General features: G+C 49.3%; 1 protein-coding gene across 6 annotated transcripts; it reads right to left on the bottom strand.

Annotated features, from left to right (window-relative positions):
- Positions 1–6211: 6211 nt before the first annotated feature.
- Positions 6212–20660, bottom strand: LOC118215458 (nucleosome assembly protein 1-like 4). 6 transcript variants are annotated; one of them, XM_035396287.1, is made up of 14 exons: positions 20547–20660; positions 19028–19072; positions 17514–17619; positions 17097–17238; positions 16306–16392; positions 15462–15593; positions 14888–14959; positions 14607–14746; positions 14002–14147; positions 10466–10485; positions 10046–10165; positions 9551–9586; positions 9389–9436; positions 6212–7487 (listed from the first exon to the last, which is right to left on the bottom strand). In XM_035396287.1, the coding sequence occupies exons 2-14, from the start codon at positions 19050–19052 to the stop codon at positions 7449–7451; spliced, it is 1113 nt and encodes a 370-aa protein (XP_035252178.1). In that variant the 5' UTR covers positions 19053–19072; positions 20547–20660; the 3' UTR covers positions 6212–7448. The 6 variants fall into 6 exon arrangements, with proteins under 6 accessions (XP_035252178.1, XP_035252181.1, XP_035252179.1 ...); XM_035396290.1 differs by having other exon boundaries at positions 17514–17613; XM_035396288.1 differs by having other exon boundaries at positions 17514–17616; positions 20547–20659.
- Positions 20661–21725: the final 1065 nt, after the last annotated feature.

Below are 21725 nucleotides of genomic sequence, written 5' to 3'. Positions count from 1 at the left end.
GCAAGAGGGCGGTTATGACAAAGGCTTAACGCATTTGGCTATTAACCTGGCAGTTCGGCCTCACCTGTCCCACACCTGCCTCCTGTAATGAGAAAGGGCGGGTGAAGAATACAGAGCCTTATGTTTCAGCCAATCAGCTGCCTGGAACACAGGACACCTCAGGGTTCTAGACACAAGTTGCCAGCATGTTACCCCACCAGTCCGTATTACTCAAGACGTATTACGTCATTGCCCTGTTCATCCTGCTGCTAAATCAGTGTGCACATAAAGCTGAAATATGTATTTTAATTGTAGACCTGGAACTAGATTTAGCTTTTCTGGGGCAGTTGTATGTAAATGGTAAATGGACTGCATTTATATAGCGCTTTTATCCAAAGCGCTTTACAATTGATGCCTCTCATTCGCCAGAGCAGTTAGAGGTTAGGGGTTAGGTGTCTTGCTCAAGGACACTTCGACATGCCCAGGGCGGGGTTTGAACCGGCAACCCTCCGACTGCCAGACAATCGGTCTTACCTCCTGAGCTATATCGCCCCATATGTTCCGAGGGAACTGATTGCTAAAAGGCTATTTAAAATCAAACGTAATAATCATTCTCAATTTTGTGAACTTGTCCTTGGTTTTAAAAAAAAAAAAAGTCATTCTTATGGTTTGGATCCTGTTGTTGGCATAAGAATATGGTTCCATTTCACTGGATTCCAGTGGGGGAAAAACCACCCTGGTCATGAGGTGATGACATTTATCTGGCTTCTGGGACTCGTTTAAACCTGCATATTTCGCATCGCTTGCAAGTATGAAAATAACGTGTGGAATTGCTTGTGTGCTTGTGTGCCGAGATAAGAACCTTCTTTTGCTTTTGGAATGTAAGCTTCCTCCTCCACAGTCATGGTTGCATATCTCTTGTCTGATAACCATGCATCACAGATGAACTGTTTAAAATGTCAAGACTGACAACTTTGCTGAAAGTTGAAGCATCAGTTCTGGATGAAAAGAGATGAATCTGCCTACTGGCTGCCAGTTGGCAAGATGGCCACACCCCAAAGTAGAATAATGAATGAACTGCTGCACTCAGCCAACAAATCTGGCAGGATGAGCGAATGTAACTCTTTCAGACATGCAGTGCTATCATGCCCACTGGGTTTGTGGAGTCAGTTATCATCATTACAAAGTGTTCCCATAGCGATACTCAAATTGGGGAGGGAGGGGGAAGATACACTTCCTTTTCTTTCTCAAGGTGACTTTTCCCTGAGGAGAACATGTGGTTCTTTGTGTCGATGACGCTTTCAGATGGTAAAGTGGAGCGTTATCACTGCAAGCAGCCCTGAGCAGCTTCCCAGGGGTCAAACTGACGTTTGTGAACGCCTCCAGCTGACCTTGCATAAACATCCTCTCCTCGCTCCGGTGGTCTGGCCCCACATCTGTTGCCTTGGCGATAGGGAATCAGGGTCAGTGTGAGCGCGTCTCTCTGGGAGATCATTTTAAGGCTGTGGATCGTTTGAGGCTCTGGGGTCAGCAGCATGCTCTGAATGGCTCACAGACAAATGTAGCCCACACTGTTTCAGTAAAATAAGTCTGTTTGGTCTGAAATCTCCCAAAGATGAATTAATCTTACTCTGTAAGATCAGTCAAATCAGAAACTTTTTGATGTCAAAAAGAAACCTTCTATGGTAGTGCACAACTTTAGGACACCTGCTCAGTTGTCAAGGTAACAGGTGACTCATTAGAAACTCACCCTCTCTGGCCTGATGATCTGTGAATCTCCACCCTGGCACAGCATAAAGTCCAGGATGTTTACACAGGTTTTCCCCCTTAGAATGAGCCCTTCATGTATTGGGCATCATTTCTCACAGACGATGTGGTGGGGAGTCGGGGGGTGGGGGCAGGGGGAGTCGGGGGTGTCATTGTAAATTCACATGCAGCTGTAAAAGGGAACCATGCCTCTTATTAGCTCACTGAACCTTCTGGAAACATGGCCAGGATTTTAACTCCAGCCTCTGCCAAAGCACCACTTCTAAGCTGCCTTTTATACACAGCCCTTGTGACAGCCACCATGGCAGGAGTTTACATATATTTAGTCTCTCTCTCTCTTTCACACACACACTTTCTCTCTCTCACACACACACACACACACACACATGCACACACCTTTCTCTCTCTCACACACACACACACACACACAATCCTCCCGCCTGCCCTGTCCTTTCTCATGTCCTGCAGCGGTTGGGAGGACCTTCAGGTATGAATCATCTGCTCAGAGGGCTGAAAGACCAGCCCTGTCCGGGGCAGCAGCGGCGTTCCTGCCGCAGAAACCCCTGACTCAATGCGCCGGGCGGGACGCCAGTTCCCCGGCAGGCTGGCGAAATCGAGGCGGTGCCACACCGCGTGACCGCGCGACAGCGTGGCGCAGGTCAGGGGGTGAGGCTTTCACAACGCGGTGCATCACACCGTTCAGCCAACGCTCCTCTCCAGAGCGGCTTCAAAATTTCACAGAAAGGCCCTGGGAAAGAGTAGAGGCTGATGTCCAGTCATCGCCATGACAACCGCTAGTAGTAGTCAGTACAGAAATGTACGGCTTACCTTATTGGGTGCACAGGAAAGCATGTAGAGCTTTAAGCAGCAAACGAGTTTCTGGATTTAGGGTTTGTTGTAATAAACCCATTGTAGATGCTCAGGGTTCAGTGTTTGTTGAGCTGAAAAGCAGTGTATTCAATGCTGTTATCACTCTATGCTGTACGGTAATAACCCTGTTGTCTGGACTACAGTGAGTTTACTCCAGCACAAGGGCCATATCTGGCTCTCTGTAGGGGAGGTGTATAATCGGTGAAAGGGTTTTTCTGTAAACTTTTCTGGGCTCCACAGTCCTGGTGTTAGAACTGCAGAGTTTAAAACACAAAAACCCTTCCACTCTTCAGCTGCCCCAGACCAGCGTGAGCCAATCGCAGCCTTGTGTCCACTTACTGAGGAGGCTCCGCTGAGGTCACTCGTTGTCAGGACAACCGTGATGTCCAATGGGGAGCCAGAAAACCCTGCAGCATTGTCTCTGTTCCCTGGCTGATGTGACCAGGTTACAGATTTATCCATAGGCATCTTGTAAAAGTAAAATAATTTTATACAGACATCAAGCAGACACCGGTACAGAGTGAACTGATGCAGAGACAGGGAAGATAATGTGCCCCTTTTTTCTCTTGGTTAATTATAAATATGCTAACACTTCAGCCTTCGGGTCAGGTCAGTATCAGACAATAAAGAGGTTCCCTACTGAGACCCTTCAGGAGCTGAGGCCAGTGTGTTTAATTTCTGCAGTGAAGACAAACAGGGCATTTAATTAACTTTCATCTGATTAATAATTAACAGTGTGTGTAGGCGTGTGCCTGTGTGCACATGTGCATTTGTATGCTTGTCGTTGGTGTGTGTGTGCGTGCGTGCGTGCGTGTGTGTGTGTGTGTGTGTGTGTGTGTGTGTGTGAGAGACACCCTTGTTCACTCTGGATTTCCGCAGGGGGAAAGGCTGCTGCATCCTTCCAGTCCTTTCAGGGCAGACTGATCCGGCTTCAGTGGGTTTGTGCTCCGTATAATACCCCATTCTGCCCCCCCCCCGCCCACCCCCCCCGGATAATTACTTCCGAGATGCCGGATCCAGGAGATGTAAATGCAAAAGGACGTTGTTGAGTGAGGAGGACTGTGGGAGCTGGCTGGCAGCTCTTCAGTGAACCCACAGTCCGAAAACTCACCCCCCCCCCCCCCCCCGCTCCCACAGTCTGTATGGAGATGGCTTGGCAGGCCACACTAAGATAGGCTAGGCGTAGGAGGGAAGGCATTTCACAGCAGTTCTTAAATAACTACACTCATCATAAACTTTATTGGCATAGTGCTATTAATGTGTGTTGTGGGGAAAAAAATAATACAAACCATAATTTTGTAAAAAGAAAAAACAACTCCCAATATAAACAAAAAAGTAAATGCAACAAAACACAAAAACGATCAGGAAGAAATGTAAAACAAACAACAAAAAAAAGGGACAGAAAGGAGGAAATGGGGATTAACGCAACAAAAGCAACAGAAAACGAATGTAACACGGTTTGCTGAACAGGCTAAGTGTTGTAAATGCCCCCCCCGCCTTTCCCCAGGGTGACTTTGCACTGGTTGGGCACACCCTGGACTAACCAGATACCCCACCCCCTTACACACACTGAACCCAGCTCCTACTGTGGCTGCTGTTCAGTACACACCCAAAGCGTGAGTCATCAAACTCCCAGAGCCGACCGACCTTCATTCACCTTCACACACTTTATCTGAAATACTTTAACCCTTTAGAGTCCAGTAAAAAAAAGTACAGGACTAAATAATGCAGTTTACTGACTGTTTTTAAGAAACTTCCATTTTCAATATTCAGAATTAAAATGCTGTATGTTCTGGCTGGTAATGCATGAAATGGAAGATTCTCAGGGATCTTTCAGAGTATTTCACATTTTACAGCACTGCTGAATCATTACTACGTTCACAACTTAGGCCTGCAGCTACAATGCAAATTTCCAACCTCATAAGAATGTGTAGCAGGGTGCTGCCACAGGGCCTGGGGGGGGTTTCGCCCCTGGCTGGGGGGGGGGGGGGGGGTCACTGGATGAAAACCCACCTGCTAAAGGGGCTTAAGGCCTGACCATTCACCATTCTGAGGCCCCCCCCACCCCTTGTTTCCATAGTCCCCATGTCATCACAGAAGTCTGCCTTCTGACACCTGGATTCTTCATTGGCCGATACGGTGCTCAGAAGATTGTGTAAATGTCACCTGAACGCAGTTCCGTGTTCCGCTGCCATACCTCCTGGCCCTGTGGCACGTTAAGACTTGGGACCGGTGGCTTCGAGCTTTAAGATGCCTCCGGGTGCACGCGGTTTGTTTAACTCAGAATAACTTTGGAAGTTATTCAAATGTGACCGGTGTGAAAATGGCCAAGAAGCAGGTTGACACCCTCTTGCTGGAATTCCAAAACTGTTTTTGGTTCTGTTCTTTCGCTGGTCTAAGAACACTGTGTGAGAGATGCTTTTTGTTTGACTTTACCTCAGATCAAAGGACACAGAGTACCACCCCTGAGAGGCAAAAGGTGATCAGATGTCTCACCTGTGTAGGCGAAAGGTGGTAGCAGTGACAAACCTAATCTCTCTCGTCTGGGAGCTGTAATTAAGACCAGGGGAGATTAGTGTGGCATTTTGCTGCGTGACTAATGAATAATGCCTCACCAGCTTTCCCAAAGCAGTCCGGGCTCCTGTTACACGGCAGATGAATGGGCACCTGCCTCTGCCTCGTCATACTACTGAAAACGTCCTGGGGGGCGGGGAGGGGGGGGCGGGGGCGAGGTTACGGCACGCTACACAGCATCAGACTGCTTTGGTCCTCCAGTGGGATTGGAATGTCACGGTACCCCCTCAATCCCAGAATGCACATCATCTCACTACGAGGGCACAGTGCAAGACTGCAGACCTGGGCAGTTCAGAGTGAGATGTCACCTGCAGGCCTACCTGAGGAACTGACTGCATAACCCACAGCCTGGGAAGTGTGACAGGGCTTTTTCAACCTTAAAATCCGTAACCAGGCAGGACGAAACAAACCAGGACAGGCGGCTGCTGTAATTCAGTGAAGCGCTGAGTCGCGCTGAGAGGCAGCAGACCCCCAGGGCTCTATGCCAGGAGCACTTCCTCCTCCTGCGGTGAAATGCCTTCCTGGTTACCTGTGGAAAACGGGAGACGCAGCTCCGCGTGTTTGTCCCCGGCGGGGAGCCGCGGTCAGCCGGTTATCCGCCCTCAGCGCGGTCCTGGGGAGAGAATCCAGACGGATTCCGCGCAGGCCAGCCTAAACATCCGACGGGCGTGTGCGGAGCGTCCTCCACCAGCACTTCCCTCCACATGCTCCACATTCCCAGCATGCCGAGCGCAGCGCGCGTAGCTGAAGCCACTCGCAACCAGCACATGCTGGCAGATTTCTCATTTGCTTCCTCATGCAAAAAACACCACCGTCGCTGCGAGATGAAGTCCGCTGATAAATTTGAAGGCAGTAGTTTTAACGATCAGCAAAGCCCAGTGAGGCCATGGACCTCTTCTCCCGCAGACTGGTCCTGATGAAGTCAACTCCAAAACGTGAGAGACTGCACTGCGTAATATAACCCAGACAGACGTAGCTTCCAGTGACCGCTCTCCAGACACACACGCACAGGAGACAGGTGTTCATGTTGCACAACCTTTAATAGAATATCCTAACTGTTCTGTACAAAGTGAGTAAAACTGATCTGCTGCTCTTCCTCGCTGCCTGCAGAGGTGCTGTAGCTTCTGGCCGAGTCTGTTCACGGTCACGAAACAGAGGCCCACCTTTCGAACGCTCAAACGCGTGCTCTTACCGGCGTGGGGTCCGGGGCCTGCTCCCACAGCTCGATGGCGGGGTACCCCCGCCTGAGCGTCAGAAACGCCCGTTAACCACCGGCTGTCATGGTTACGGTTGTGCGGGACTCGAGCGAGGAGCTCGGGGGGTTCTGGAAAACGAAAGCAGCAGCGGCGGTGATGGACAGCTGCTCTTCTCGCGGAAAGGGGGCGTGGTTAGAACTCTTTCTGGCTGTCTGATTGGTGGAGCCCGGCAGCCGCTAGCCGTGGTTCACGACGTGGTGCTCCGGCACGCTGCTCCCGCGAAGCCGGCGGTGAGGGAACAGCGAGAGAACGCGCCGTCGCCGTGGTTTCCACTGCGTAGCATTCTGCTGTCGGGACGCAAGAGAACTGACGGCACAGCAGCCATTTTGAGTGACTTTCAGTCGTAAGACTCCATTTGGCAATGAACACATTTTGATTTATTAAGCAAGTGCTGGCGCAGTAGGCCTACAGCTCGGGAGGGGCTGTGGACAAGGGCAGGGTTTCCACCGCGGAAACGATCACACAGCTCCATCAAGCTACTGTACACAGAACCAGTACACATAAACAAAATAAACTAATAAATAACTTCTGAATAAGTGAAACTTACTTAAAAAGATTTTTGTTTGACAAAAAAAAAAAACAAACAAAAAAAAAACTGGTTAAATAGGCAACCCCAATATCGCACAAAAGTTCTGAACGGTTTTGCGTTAGACTTTCACACACTGTTTTCATGGCGTAAAAAACCCTGAGTAAAAGCTTTAGTCGGATTCGCTTGTGACGTTCCTATGACCCGGGGGGGGGAGGGGGGAGGGGCCAAAACGTGGCTGAGTCTGGCAACCCATTTTCATTCTGACAGTGCTGGGCTCACTGTTCCAGGTAATTGGCTGGAGAATGATCAGAGGACTGGGGCGAAACGCGGGCATGCATTTGAGAGCCGCTCTTCCTGTCTGTGTGAAAGTGAACGGGGTCTGGCACAGCAGGCCTGAGGCGTGCTGACTGGACTAGCGGGAGGGAGGGGGGGGGGGGGGGGGGGGGATGGAGGGGGGGTGTGAGATCTCCGCTCTACTGTTGTTTGCACTCGGCTGGCTGGGGCTCTTCTTTCTGCAGAAAGGAGAGAGAAAAGAACAGCAGTGAGAGGAGGGAGAGAGGGAAGGAGGGAGGGAGAGAAGTAGGAAGGGAAGGAAGGAGGAGAGAGTGTTAAAAAAAGCCGAGAGATGAGCGCATTCCACCAAAGACAACAAAACGAGAGGGAGACAGAGAAGGGCAAATCGGGGGGCCTTGGTGACCTGTCACACCCTATTGTGTCCAGCTGGTAGAAGAGGGGCAATGAGTTAGCACCAGGCTAATGTGGGCTAGCTGAGAGCACAGAGCCCGTTAGCACAGGGCTAATGTGGGCTAGCTGAGAGCACAGAGCCCGTTAGCACAGGGCTAATGTGGGCTAGCTGAGAGCACAGAGCCCGTTAGCACAGGGCTAATGTGGGCTAGCTGACAGCGGAAAGCCAGTTAGCACAGGGCTAACGTGGGCTAGCTGAAAGTGCAAGCCAGTTAGCACAGGGCTAACGTGGGCTAGCTGAAAGTGCAAGCCAGTTAGCACAGGGCTAATGTGGGCTAGCTGACAGCACAGAGCCAGTTGGCACAGGGCTAATGTGGGCTAGCTGACAGCACAGAGCCAGTTAGCACAGGGCTAATGTGGGCTAGCTGACAGTACAGAGCCAGTTGGCACAGGACTAATGTGGGCTAACTGACAGCACAGAGCCAGTTAGCACAGGGCTAATGTGGGCTAGCTGACAGTACAGAGCCAGTTGGCACAGGACTAATGTGGACTAACTGACAGCACAGAGCCAGTTAGCACAGGGCTAATGTGGGCTAGCTGACAGTACAGAGCCAGTTGGCACAGGACTAATGTGGACTAACTGACAGCACAGAGCCAGTTAGCACAGGGCTAATGTGGGCTAGCTGACAGTACAGAGCCAGTTGGCACAGGACTAATGTGGGCTAACTGACAGCACAGAGCCAGTTGGCACAGGACTAATGTGGGCTAACTGACAGCACAGAGCCAGTTGGCACAGGGCTAATGTGGACTAACTGACAGCACAGAGCCAGTTAGCACAGGGCTAATGTGGGCTAGCTGACAGTACAGAGCCAGTTGGCACAGGACTAATGTGGGCTAACTGACAGCACAGAGCCAGTTGGCACAGGGATAATGTGGGCTAGCTGACAGCACAGAGCCAGTTGGCACAGGGCTAATGTGGGCCCGCTGAGAGGGCAGAGCCAGTTTGGGGTCTGCTGGGTACACACACCTGCCCTGGGTTCTTGGGTCAGGAGCCCTGGCTGAGAGCGGCCCAGCTCTGAGCTACAGCAGAAGGGTGAGAGATGAGCCAACAACCCAGAGAGAGAGAGAGAGACACCTACAGGAACTTAGTCTGCTTCTGAACCTACATGAGCTTAGCCTGCATCTGAACCAACAGGAAATTAGCCTGCATCTGAATCAGAGAGACTACAGAACCTACAGGAGATTAGCCTGCTCCTGAACCAGTGTGACTGTGTGCACGCTAGCCTTAATTAGCTAGTGAGAGGGAGGAAGAGAGGAAAGGAGCTACAGACAGTAAGCAGCTCAGCTGAGAGGTACCGGCTTTGCCCCCTTACCTATAAACGCATGGAGTGAATGAATTACGCCTGTAATGGGAGGAGAGGCGGGAAAAACAATGTCAATCATAATCAAAAGACCAAGATAACGGACAGAAAGTACTGCTGCAACCCTGGAGTGTGGCGCGGTCATAAACAGTCAGGCCTTTGGTCTGGTCCATGGCACGGTCATAAATGGTTAGGGCTTTAAGACTTAGTGCACATTGTCAGCCAGTCAAGGGGAATGGCTAAAACTAAAGGTTCTCTATTGTAAAGCGGGACCTGCATTAACACACACAACATAGCATGACTTAACCCTCTACCATGAGGTAGCACCCTGTGGGCTCGTATCAGTGCTCTGTGAACTGAGAACTGACCTTGGGCTCATAATCTCCCTCATCTTCATCACCATCTTCTTCATGGTCCTGTTTACACAACAACAACAACAATAAATGGTCAGTTTCTCCCAAAGCAGCGCCCCCACTGTCCAGGTTGGGTAACTACACCCTTTGCGTGTGGTACAGGAACGCTGCACTCACCTCTTCCTCTCCTTCCTCCAGCTCCTCTTCCTCAAACTGCAGGGAAAGGGAAGGACACGTGTGAACAGGCCGCACGCCTGCATGTGCGGTCCCCTGTACTGCCCGTCAGACAGGCAGCTCAGAATGGACCGGCCTGCAGCTCCCACTTACCCCCACTTACCCCCACTTACTCAATACTGATACACAGCCAGTCAAACTGCTCACCAGCAGCAGCTAAACTTTCACACATGGTATGATGCGGTCTGCTGCAGGGCAGGGGTTTACATAAACTACACTCACTTAGGTAATATAATGTAACAGAACAACTGTACTTTTCCATATTTTAGTGTTATAACCGTGTAATATAATGTAACAGAAAAGCAGTACGTTATCCATATTTTAGTGTAATAACTGTGTAATATAATTTAACAGAAGAGCAGTAACGTAAACCATATTGCAGTGTAACAACTATGTAATAACTATGTAATATAATGTAACAGAGGAGCAGTAACGTACACTCTCATCATCCTCCAGTGCCTCGCCTGTGAAGTAGAGAACAGCTCTGGGTACTATCCGCTCACGGAAGAAATGGCCGATCTCAAAATCAGTGGCTAAGGTGAACTCCGAGTCTTCATCCTGAGGTCAGATCAACATGAAAGCACGTTACTCAACAGTGTGGGCCCCAATACGCCATTTAAGAGCATCAGAACAGGAGGGAACATCTGGCATCCTGTCTACAGACTAAAATGGTACAATAACACCACCACACACACACTGCCAAAGAACCTGAGACGGAAGAACCTGCGTTCATCTCGTTTATCTGCATGAATCTCCAAAGCTTTACATACAACGGTGACAGTACTGGGAGAGGTTTACTAAGCTTGTCTGTAGTTCTGTTTAACTAATCTTTCTACTTTAGCATGCACAGTAACTCACCAGCTCTCCATCAGGGGCAACTGAAAGATAGAAGGATAAATATCAGTGTTATTGAGCAGAATTTCTCATCATGAACAATGAGAGAGCTCAAGCCAGCACTGTGTCTGACATCACATCCACAGCGCACCTACAGCCTGAGTTTTGCAGTCCTCTGTAAAGGACTAGAACATTCTGTCTCACAAATGAATCAGTTTGGCTCAAACTGGCATTCTTCATAATTCAGTACACCGACATTTAATTAGTGTACTTAATACTTCAGGTAATTAATATTTACAAGTAGATAAGTAAAAAAGTAGATGGAACGTGCGTGCAATTAAAGGCTCTATTTAATTATGGGTTTCACATACTAGTAAAAACTATAAGGCACAGTAAACCAGATTAATTCAATAATGGTATCTGCAAATAGTTTTTGACTTCTTTGCCTTCTGAGTGATGTACAGTGGTGGTGACTCTGTGAGAGATGTAAAGCGGGGGTGACTGAGAGATGTAAAGCGGGAGTGACTCTGTGAAAGTGGCGGTGACTCTGTGAGAGATGTAAAGCGGGAGTGACTCTGTGAGAGATGTAAAGCGGGAGTGACTCTGTGAGAGATGCACAGTGGCGGTGACTCTGTGAGAGATGTAAAGCGGGGGTGACTCTGTGAGAGATGTAAAGCGGGGGTGACTGTGAGAGATGTAAAGCGGGGGTGACTGTGAGAGATGTAAAGCGGGAGTGACTCTGTGAGAGATGTAAAGCGGGGGTGACTCTGAGAGATGTAAAGCGGGGGTGACTCTGTGAGAGATGTAAAGCGGGGGTGACTGTGAGAGATGTAAAGCGGGGGTGACTGTGAGAGATGTAAAGCGGGGGTGACTCTGTGAGAGATGTAAAGCGGGAGTGACTCTGTGAGAGATGTAAAGCGGGGGTGACTGTGAGAGATGTAAAGCGGGAGTGACTCTGTGAGAGATGTAAAGCGGGAGTGACTCTGTGAGAGATGTAAAGCGGCGATGACTGTGAGATGTAAAGCGGGAGTGACTCTGTGAGAGATGTAAAGCGGGAGAGACTCTGTGAGAGATGTAAAGCGGGAGTGACTCTGTGAGAGATGTAAAGCGGCGGTGACTGTGAGATGTAAAGCGGGGGTGACTCTGTGAGAGATGTAAAGCGGGAGTGACTCTGTGAGAGATGTAAAGCGGGAGTGACTCTGTGAGAGATGTAAAGCGGGGGTGACTCTGTGAGAGATGTAAAGCGGCAGTGACTCTGTGAGAGATGTAAAGCGGCAGTGACTCTGTGAGAGATGTAAAGCGGGAGTGACTCTGTGAGAGATGTAAAGCGGGGGTGACTCTGTGAGAGATGCACAGTGGCGGTGACTCTGTGAGATGTAAAGCGGGAGTGACTCTGTGAGAGATGTAAAGCAGGGGTGACTGTGAGAGATGTAAAGCGGGGGTGACTGTGAGAGATGTAAAGCGGGAGTGACTCTGTGAGAGATGTAAAGCGGGGGTGACTCTGTGAGAGATGTAAAGCGGCAGGCTCATGTCTGCAGGTGCATGGCTGAGCCTGCCCGTGACATCACTGGGGTTCCAGGCCCTGATCGTTTCCCAGCAGAAGTGGCGGTCCCACCCCTGTGAGCGTGGCAGAGGGCGGAGAGGCATCGCTTCCACTTTCCCACAGTCACAGAACTGGCTGGGCTGCATTCCTCCAGGGCCCTGCTCTCTCACTCCAGCACCGCTCTCCCACATGCAGGCACGTTCTCATCAACCTGTCTCACAATTAGAACTGAACTCCTACAGTCTGCTCTACTCCAGCTAACAGGCTAGCACTGAACACCCACAGACTGCTCTACCCTGGCTAACAGGCTAGCACTGAGCACCCACAGACTGCTCTACCCTGGCAAACAGGCTAGCACTGAACTCCCATAGACTGCTCTATCCCAGCTAGCACAGGTTAGTGTGCTGGAATTCCCCTGCAGGTGAGCCAGGTCTTTATGGGTTCCAGGAATGCAGGCACTAGTGCCAGCGACCCCACTTCCTGTGTCAGGGAGGGCGTGTGCTGCCTCACTCAGTGACACGACTGGCACTGCTCACCGGCGCGGCTTCACCTGATGCCTTTTATGGTTCTATTCTTAGCAGCCAATGGGAAGCCACGCTGAGGCACAGGCGTGCTTGTCCTCTCAGTTTCAGCCAATCAGAGCTTCTCAGATTTGAAACGGTGGTGTGAGCAAAGAGCGCGCACATTGTCACCCCACAGTGACACGTGAAAGCACACTGACTGGTTCTCACGTTATGGGAGAAGAACTGAACCTACAGCACTAGTCTGTCCCATCCGTTCTGAACCACTTCACTGTGTTGACTTCCCCTTTCTGTTCTCCTTTCTGAACACTGTGCATCACACGGCCTAGTCTCTGATAGGGAGGCCAGTCTTTACCACACCACTGTGGCTCCCATGTGTCTGACAAGGTCCTACTAAGCCATCAACCATTAAGTGAACATCAGTTTTTCCATCTTTCAGACTGTTATGTTCACATTGGGCTAAGTTCACGCTGTCCATCAGCAGGTGATCTATTAACAGCCGCTGCTTGCTGTAAAACGTTAGCCACCGTAACGTCTCCAGCACTGGGCTAACAGAAGAATGATGGTCACTCATTTTCAGACTTCACCTGCTGCAGTGTCTGCCATTAACCTGCAGTCCACAGCAAACGGCCTGCCTTATAAAACCTTGTGTTTTTGGAAACTTAAACAGAAAACTAGACGTCAAAGTGACGCAGTTGAGATTAAAGTGCACGTCTGGAGGAAAGATTGTAACAGAGCCTCCAAACCCAAAGACAGCAGAGAGCTCAGAGAGGAGTCTGAGAGCAGCAGTAAAGGCCAGTCAAGGGCGCGTGGATCGTGTGATCCAGGCGGACTGTGTACATGTAGCGCTGCTGCCACCTGCTGGCTGAACTGCAGCATATATCATCTACAGCCGACCTCATCAGAAAAGGGCCAGTTGCAGGTTGTTGCTTCAGACTGGCACCAAGACATCAAATTTTGTTTAAGGTCCACATCAAATTAATTAATTAATTAATTAATAAGCAGAATCAGGCGTCTTAGTCCTGGGCTGAAAGCCTGCACCCACACCGACCCTTTTCGGGTGAGACTGGACACCCCTGTTCTAGACTAAGTGTCAGACCCCAGCTCTGCAGGCAGCCCAGTGAGGGCAGCGCAGCACAGTGTTTAGGGAACAGGACTCGCATCACTGAGGTTGCAGGTTTGTATCCCGGAGAAAGGCGCTTAATCTGAAGTGCTCCACTGAATATCCAGCGGGAGAAATGGATTGTCTGTGTAAATGAGTCAAATGTTAAGCTGTGTAAATTGCTCTTGCTAAAGAAAATGCAAAAAATCACTAACCTGTTCTACTTGGAACATATGAAAAATGTATTTCCATTGAAGGTATATTGCAATATCCCAAAGCGGTAATAACTGGAATATTTTCCCCATGTATTCTGACGTGTTAGGGCCTCCTTCCCTGGAGTGACATCACCAGGCCCGCAGCGAGCGAGAGCGAGAGAGAGCGCGTGCGTGCACACCTTTGATGGGGTTGAAGAAGTTGAAGAAGGAGTCGGTGGGCACTTGCTTGGTGATGGTCCTGACGGTGCCACGCCCCTTGTGCTTCTGCTTCTTCTTGATGGTCTTCACCGTCACGTCTTTGCCTTTGATCCAGTCGATGTCACAGCTGGGCGGAGCCAGAGGGGGAAGACAAGGATTCGCAGGTCACCTGGAGCGGCGCTCCCAAACCTCACTCCTTACACAGGTATGACTGCCTCGATGCGTATGAATCGTAAGTTCACTAGACCTTGCAATGAGGTTTTCAGTGTGAAAGAATAATTTATTTGGGAATGAACCCCAGGAAAGAGAGCTGCTTGGTTCACCACAAGCAGACAAAGTTAATCAAAAGCACACTACTAGATCTGAGACATTTTGATACAGTACAACAGAAATATTTACAGTGTAAGAAGAACAGATCTCGAATGAAACGCTAATGCCTTGTTTCAGGGCTGTCACTAGTGGGGTGAATGGTGGTGATGATTCCCAGCATAGCATTCCTAGCTACTCCCCTGCATAGCTTGTCACGTGATGTAAATGGAGACGTTTCTATGGAGACCTGCACCCTGCGCCCCTCCCCCGCTCTCACCCTTCACAGTACACGATCTCCGGACCCTCGAAGGAGAAGGGGTCGCTGGGGTCGGGCTCGGACTTCATCTTGTACACCTTGGTCAGGACGCTGTTGTTGAAGTAACCGTTGGGCTCAAAGTGGAACTCTAACGTAAAGCTCTGTCAAACAGGAAAGGAAAACGACACGTTCGTACGACCGAAGGGCATGAAAGGTCCAGAGGCAGCGTTAGTCTACAGCGCTGTGTAACGTAAGACTTTATTCTGGAGTCAGCGTTCGCTGACGTTCTCCATCTCACTCACCATCGGCTGCCCAGGCTCTGAAAACTTCACTTTTATGTCCTGTAAGTGTCTGAGGATTGGCTCATCGTGTTCCTGGAGAGGTTAGGAGAGAACTACACTTCAGCCAGTCACACTAACGACACAGACGTCACACACTCCAGTTTTCACGATGCTATGAACACGATCGTCGCCGTTTCGCTCCACACCATCCTCCCAGGGAACAGGAGGCTCTTCCCAGGGAACAGGAGGCTGGCACCGCTGGAGTGCACTGCTCTGTCTCTGGGGCTGAACCCAGAAGTGCACTTACAGCCAGCGGCCTCCAGGTGTCACTCCTGCCCCAAACAAGCTCTCTGCCCAATGAGAACTGAGCTCTTCCCACCCATGTCATGGGGAATAATTGGTCTAAATCTCAAAGCACCATCTTGTCAGAGTTCTCAGGTCTCAACGTCATGGCATGTCCAGGACAAGCAGAATGCCTAATCCAGTTAATTATGTTCTCATAACAGAAAAGTATACTTACAGCCAGGGCAACACAGGCCCTACAGCACATAAAGCGTAACAAACACACGCGTGTTCCCCAGTAGCGTGTTCTCACCTGCAGCATGTCACTGAGCATGTCCACACTCCTGAAGATGGTCAGCCAAAACTCTGGGATGCCCTTGGGGTCCTCCTCAGTACTCGCCGCCTCCTTATTCTCCTCCACCGTGGCCTTCTTCTTCAGCTCCTCCTGCCATGAGACAAACAGACATGCGCTCACACCACTGACCACTAAAGGACTACAGATACTCACCCCCCACTTGACCACTGAAGAACTACAGATACTCACCCCCCACTGACCACTGAACTACAGATACTCACCCCCCACTGACCACTGAAAAACTACAGACACTCACCCCCCCACTGACTACTGAAAAACTACAGATATTCACCCCCCACTGACCACTGAAGAACTACAGATACTCACCCCCCACTGACCACTGGAGAACTAGATACTCACCCCCCACTGACCACTGAAGAACTACAGACACTCACCCCCACTGAGCACTAAAGGACTACAGACACTCACCCCACTGAGCACTAAAGGATAACAGACACTCACACCTACTGACTACTAAAGGACTACAGACACATTCATCCATTGACTGCAGGATTACAGACATACATCCACATTGAGGGATTGGTGTAATTACGCATTAATAACAGACTGTAGCCATGAGCACACACACACAGCAGTAGGTGAGTCTGGATTAGTGTTATTACACATTAATAACAGACTGTAGCCATGAGCCCAAACACACAGCAGTAGGTGAGTCTGGATTAGTGTTATTACACATTAATAACAGACTGTAGCCATGAGCCCAAACACACAGCAGTAGGTGAGTCTGGATTAGTGTTATTACACATTAATAACAGTGTAGGCGAGTCTGGCTGGTACTCACGGCCAGCTCCTCTTCATCCTCTCTGTCACTCTGCCACTCGCACTCCTCGTCTGTGGGCTCCACTGCCCCCGAGACCACGTCCCGTCTCTGTATCAGGACAGACGGGCACACGCGTGTCCATCAGGAACCAGGGCAAAAAGTTCACATTGATACATCACACCAAAACTACATTACCCATGAGTCTCCTGCATGCACTCGCACACCACCTCTCTCTACTGTTCTCCATTTGAAATGTTTTATTTGCATGGAATATTTTGACAAAATGTAATATTTATACTTTTCTCTCTCTCTCCCTCTGGGGTGCATAACAAGGGCCAATCTGTTTCAGGATTTTGCGCCAACTTCTTAATAGATTAGCCCTATCACATCATGATCTGACATTTATATAAACTCCAGCAACAGCCACAGACAGCAAGTGTATCCTGTAGATTTCACTGAGCTGAAGTACAGGAATAACCAGCCCAGGTCACAGAGCAGTCAAACTAAAACTACGGAAATTGGTTGGAACAAAAACCAGCACACAGACTAGCCCGTCCAGGACCGGAGTTTTGCACCCGTGCTCCAAGTGCTGCGTATGCTGTGGTCCTTGGAGCGGGTCTGTTCCCAGCTTTGGAAATGACCAGCTCTGACGGTAAACAGCTGGACACTCGTTTGCGGGGGGCTGAATTTAGCACTGGAATGCCCCCCCCCAGTCAGGAGGTCAGGCGTCAGGGGTTTACTTGGCCAAAGTGCAGGGGGACAATCTGACACCGCTCTGGCAGTGGGTCGAGATGGGGGGGGGGGGGGCGTACCTTATCAAACAGCGGTTGGTAGAGCGCGGCGTACTTCCTCTCCAGCTCGTGCACCTCTTCGTAGAACTTGGCCTCTATATGAGCACACTGCACCTGCAGCTGCTTCAGTGTGTTCACTCTCCTCTTTACAGACTTGGGCAGGCTGAGGAATGCACACACATACGCACGCAAATACACATGCACACACACACACACACACGCATGTGCACACACGCGCGCACACACACACACAAGGATACCAAGGATTAGCGCGCTCGCGCACATTTGGCAGCTGAAGTGCACAGCCCACACAAGACCAGAGAGACCTTTTCAGAGATGAGGAAATGACATCATTTCATTCCAGCACGCTGGGCATTTCCTGCACAGACTCTGTCTGAGATGGCGAACACGCGGGCATAAGGGCGGTTAGACGCTCACCTCTCTATGGTGGTGGAGGCGGTCACGGGCGAGCTGTCCAGTCTGTCCTGCAGCCCCATGGGTCCCTGGGGCACCTGCATGATCTGATCCTCGCTTCCACCTGCTGCTATCACACAGGAGAGGCTGTCTGCAGCACACCAGCAGCACACCAGCAGAGCCCCGGCCGCGCACCAGCACGCCCACAGCCCAGGAGCCAGCACGGCGTCCACTGCGTCCCGCCCGGAGCCGCCCGCGTCGCACAGCGGCTGCGCCTCCACAGACTCGCTCTGCAGCCCGGAGGCCAGGACCCAGAGCGGCGCCTCCACAGTTACCGCCATGACACCCCCACACCGCCGCTACACACCGATCGCCAAGGGAACGAACGCCGCCCGCCGGGACGAGCCGCTAAAATCTGCAGAGTTTAGCCCAAGGTGTGCTGGCGATTCGCCGGACACCGAAGTCTGGAGCTGTCGCCACCGCGGACCCGACCCCCTCTCTGTCCGCTCTGCGAAGAGCCCGGCGCTTTCCCCCTTGCGCTGCAAATCTGGAGCTTGGTGACATTTTTTGAAAGAACACCCGGTGTAGCTGCTGCCAGGGCTGCGATGGGTGCAGGTCACCGAAAAAGCCACGGAGCCTCACCCAGAGAACCAAAGGGCACATACGCGCCATAAATCCTAACTGGCTCCAGCGCAGTTAATACGTCAGGATCGGTTGTGTGCCGTCTGACGGGAGAAAGGGCCACTTTTCTTAAAATATGGACGGACCCACAAGACAAAATGTTTCCGTAAACAGCACGGGGGGGGGGGCATACGGGATCCTCTAGGCGAGCATCGCTGTGAAAAACACCCGCTGTCTGCAGGGAGGGACTGAGATGCATCAGGGACATCTCTGCTCTCCAGGCGAGCGCTCGAGATCACAGCCGAGCTGTTTAGAGCTCACCTGCTTATGCTACCTCTACAGGTACCACACCGTTTTCCCACCGCAGCGGACATGACGGATTTTAAATCGATTTAATGTCCTAATCACACTCCACGAGGCTATACTGAGAGGCAATCAACCCAAACAGATCATTTTAGAAGCTTTTAAGCACAAAGACTATTGCAAAAAAAATTAATAACAATAATAAGAAGAAGAAGAGATAATACAATGCTGTATGAGTCTTTGAAAACGCTCCAGTGTCAAAAATGCATTCATTCAAGGTAACTGCTTGGCAATGGTACGCTTGGAATGCGGCCCATCTTCAGTGGGGGTGAAACGAAGATTAAGAAACGAAGAGGGACGCTCGAGCGTAAAATCTGATAACTGTGTGAACTTTCACATCTTTCCGTTTGTCCTGGGGGACAATCTTAAGCCCGCTCCACCTACCTGCTCAATCAGCACAGCCAAGCACAGGTGCTGTACCCTCCCACAACTTCAAATACTTCTTTAAACTTTGTAACTCAAGTCCAGGCTGACAACAGTAGTTTGTAGCGTTTAGCTATGCAAGCCTAATACTTCTCATTACAACAACCAACTCAAAGAATAAGAAAATTTACCTCTGGATTTATGGTCTCCCTCCATTATAGAACAGGCCCCGTAGTCTGCAACAGAAGCGATGGGCAGTATTGAGTCATGCACACAAGGCACCAAACGTAAAGCACTAATGCAGGTAATGTTATTTGATCTAGTTAAAACAAAGTCAATTTGACAGCCTGCTTACCTAGTTAGTAAGCAAGTGTTAACCAAAATTTCCAGGAAGACACTTTCCAGCAGTGTTAGGCCAGGGACCAGCTTTAGTCTAGACAGCTAGGTCAGCTAATTGTGTTAGTTAGCTATAGACTATGCAAAACCACCACAAAACCGTCAGTTAAGTTAATATTTCCATATTAGAATTTCCATAGAAACAGACAGCCAGTTTTAATTTGCAAGCTAATAGAACGGTTAATCAATTGTAAATAGATAGAATTTCTAGCATTAGCTAAATGTGAGCTCGCCATCTGAATTTCTATCTATCTAGCAAACGTTGTTTTTAGCAGTAATGTCACTTTCCCCATGTAGATTAGCTAACGTTATCTAGGATGGCTATACCGACAGTTACCTGACAGCCTAGGATTATGCTTGATTAATTTGCCATCTAGCGTTATACATAAAATTATTTAATTGGTTTTACAACCAAACATCATTAAAGATAAGTGAACCAGCTGTCAGTCTTAAAGCTTCGGTTGGCTAACGGTTAACGTACCACTTTCAAGTCCCGGCCTTGTTTTCAAAATAACGACAGCACGTTCGATAGTACCGACCGCCTCCTGGCTAAACAATCAATGACGCACTACAGCTTCAAGGTACGTTGCTCTTCTCAGCGTTTACACCCAGTGCTCGTTCTAGCTGTGCAAGAGAAGTCCTCTGAGCCAATGCCATACAAGAACGTACTGTTTGCGCGGAGAAAAGAAACTTGTCCATCACCAGTCAACAGTTAGCCAGCCACCGAGCAAACTAGCGATGTCATTACGTGTACTATGAAATGGCTTGACATAGCTTAATAGTTTGACATGTCTGCCTAACAACTCGTAACTTGCGTTCTGTCGGTGAAATGGAATGGATTATGCCAAAGCTTGGACTCCACCTATTCATGCCCACATAAACAAATCTTGGGCGGTGCCACACTTTCTGTACGAGTAGGCACGGTAGCAAACTGGCTAGCCACTGCTGAGAGGTGCAAGACGACTGACTGACACTGGTGGTAATCGGAACTATTTAACAAGCTAACTAGAGTAAATTAAGTCACTATCATACGCCCGGCCAGTGACAAGCGCCCCTGTTTGTCCCTCTGTTAAATGCCCACACTACTAGCTAGCTTGCTAACTGTCTTGTATAACTGGCTACAGCGAAATTGGCAAGCTAATGTTAGCTAGCTAATGTTACGCAGCATTTTCTCAGACAATAACAGATCACAAGTTATTTATTTCATTATTAGACAATCTGTTTATTGGAAATACAAATACATTTTTTTCCGAAAACTGCATAGTGAGAACATAATCGTTTAGCTATATATCGCTCCTCGTTTCTGCGTCTTACCTCAATCAGCGCTGCTTTCCTGCCTGTCCTCACGCTTCGAGCCGCACCGAAGCGCGGAACTCTCCAACAATCCCATTGCTGATTGGTCGCATCTGTCACGACCGCCCAGACAAACTGAGAAAATTTTAAGTAAAACATTACGCCATTGCCTTCCCGTTTAAAGCGGAATGTCAAATCTTGATCCACAAATTGTTTGGCTCTACACTTGCTGACGAATAGCTAAGTTTACTATTAAACTATGTTCAAAAATGTGGATCTTTTGCAGAAAGGCCGACCATGGAGCACCTGCAATGTAAAGAGTCTTTGCTTACCTCATTGATCACTAGTCACAACTAAAATTTAATTAATGTTCAGGAGCAGTTGAAGTTCTTACAAATTTAAGACTGCAGTATTGTATCAAGTTTAGTTTGTGTATCTTATTACCGTTCTCGTGTTTATGTACATAGCAACAGTTCAATCCATCACTACTTGTTACCGAAAAATATTGCCCAAACTGGCCAGTTAAAATCTAGATTTATTTCTAATGTGGTTATACTTACATTAAAAAATATATTTAAAAAACTTTTAGTGCAAGTTTGTGTCTATCTGGGTCCAAGATTTCCACCCACAAGTAGTTCAAGAGTTCATTCAGCTAACTCTAATCCAGATTTATTCCTCTCTTCCCCCAGTTTGCAATTCTGGTGATGAAGCACGATGAACCAGCCACAGTGCTCATAAATTAATTTTTACTGGTGCAACTTTGACTTGAAGTGTGTGTGTGTTGAAGCTATCTGCACTAGCTATGGGGGGGGGGGGGGGCAGCCTTTGACTGGCAGTGTATGTGTGTCTGGCTGTTGGTGTTGTCGTCTGACTCAGCACATTTTGACAGAGCAGGATAGTGTTCAAGAATTTGAGTTCGGAAGCCCTCTGCAGGCCCAGGGACACTAAACACAACACTTAAACAGTTGAAAGTGCCATTAAATGAATCATTAACAAAAATCCTCCACTAATGCCGTGGATTAGCATTTTTCACTTGAGATTTCCTGCCTCAGTCCCCAGGTTTGTGCCAGACAGCGCTGCTATGCTACCAGTCCAGACAGCAGGAAAAACTCCGAGCTCACAGCACTCTGCTGGTTTACCTGTTTCTACGGCGACGGTTTTAGATATTTCACTCACACCCTGGGCTAAATGCACATTCAC

This window comes from Anguilla anguilla, chromosome 16, assembly GCF_013347855.1.
Source record: "Anguilla anguilla isolate fAngAng1 chromosome 16, fAngAng1.pri, whole genome shotgun sequence".
NCBI classification, from domain to species: Eukaryota; Metazoa; Chordata; class Actinopteri; order Anguilliformes; family Anguillidae; genus Anguilla; species Anguilla anguilla.
This window is presented reverse-complemented; position numbering and strand designations above follow the sequence as displayed.

Bases quoted from the DNA above. Each gene is read 5' to 3' on its own strand.
- LOC118215458 (XM_035396287.1), bottom strand. From the start codon at position 19,052: ATGGAGGGAGACCATAAATCCAGAG. The intron at 16,393-17,096 runs GTACGCCCCCCC...GTCCTGATACAG, and splicing joins ACCAACCGCTGTTTGATAAG to AGACGGGACGTGGTCTCGGG. The intron at 14,148-14,606 runs GTGAGAGCGGGG...GGCTCCGCCCAG, and splicing joins GAGATCGTGTACTGTGAAGG to CTGTGACATCGACTGGATCA.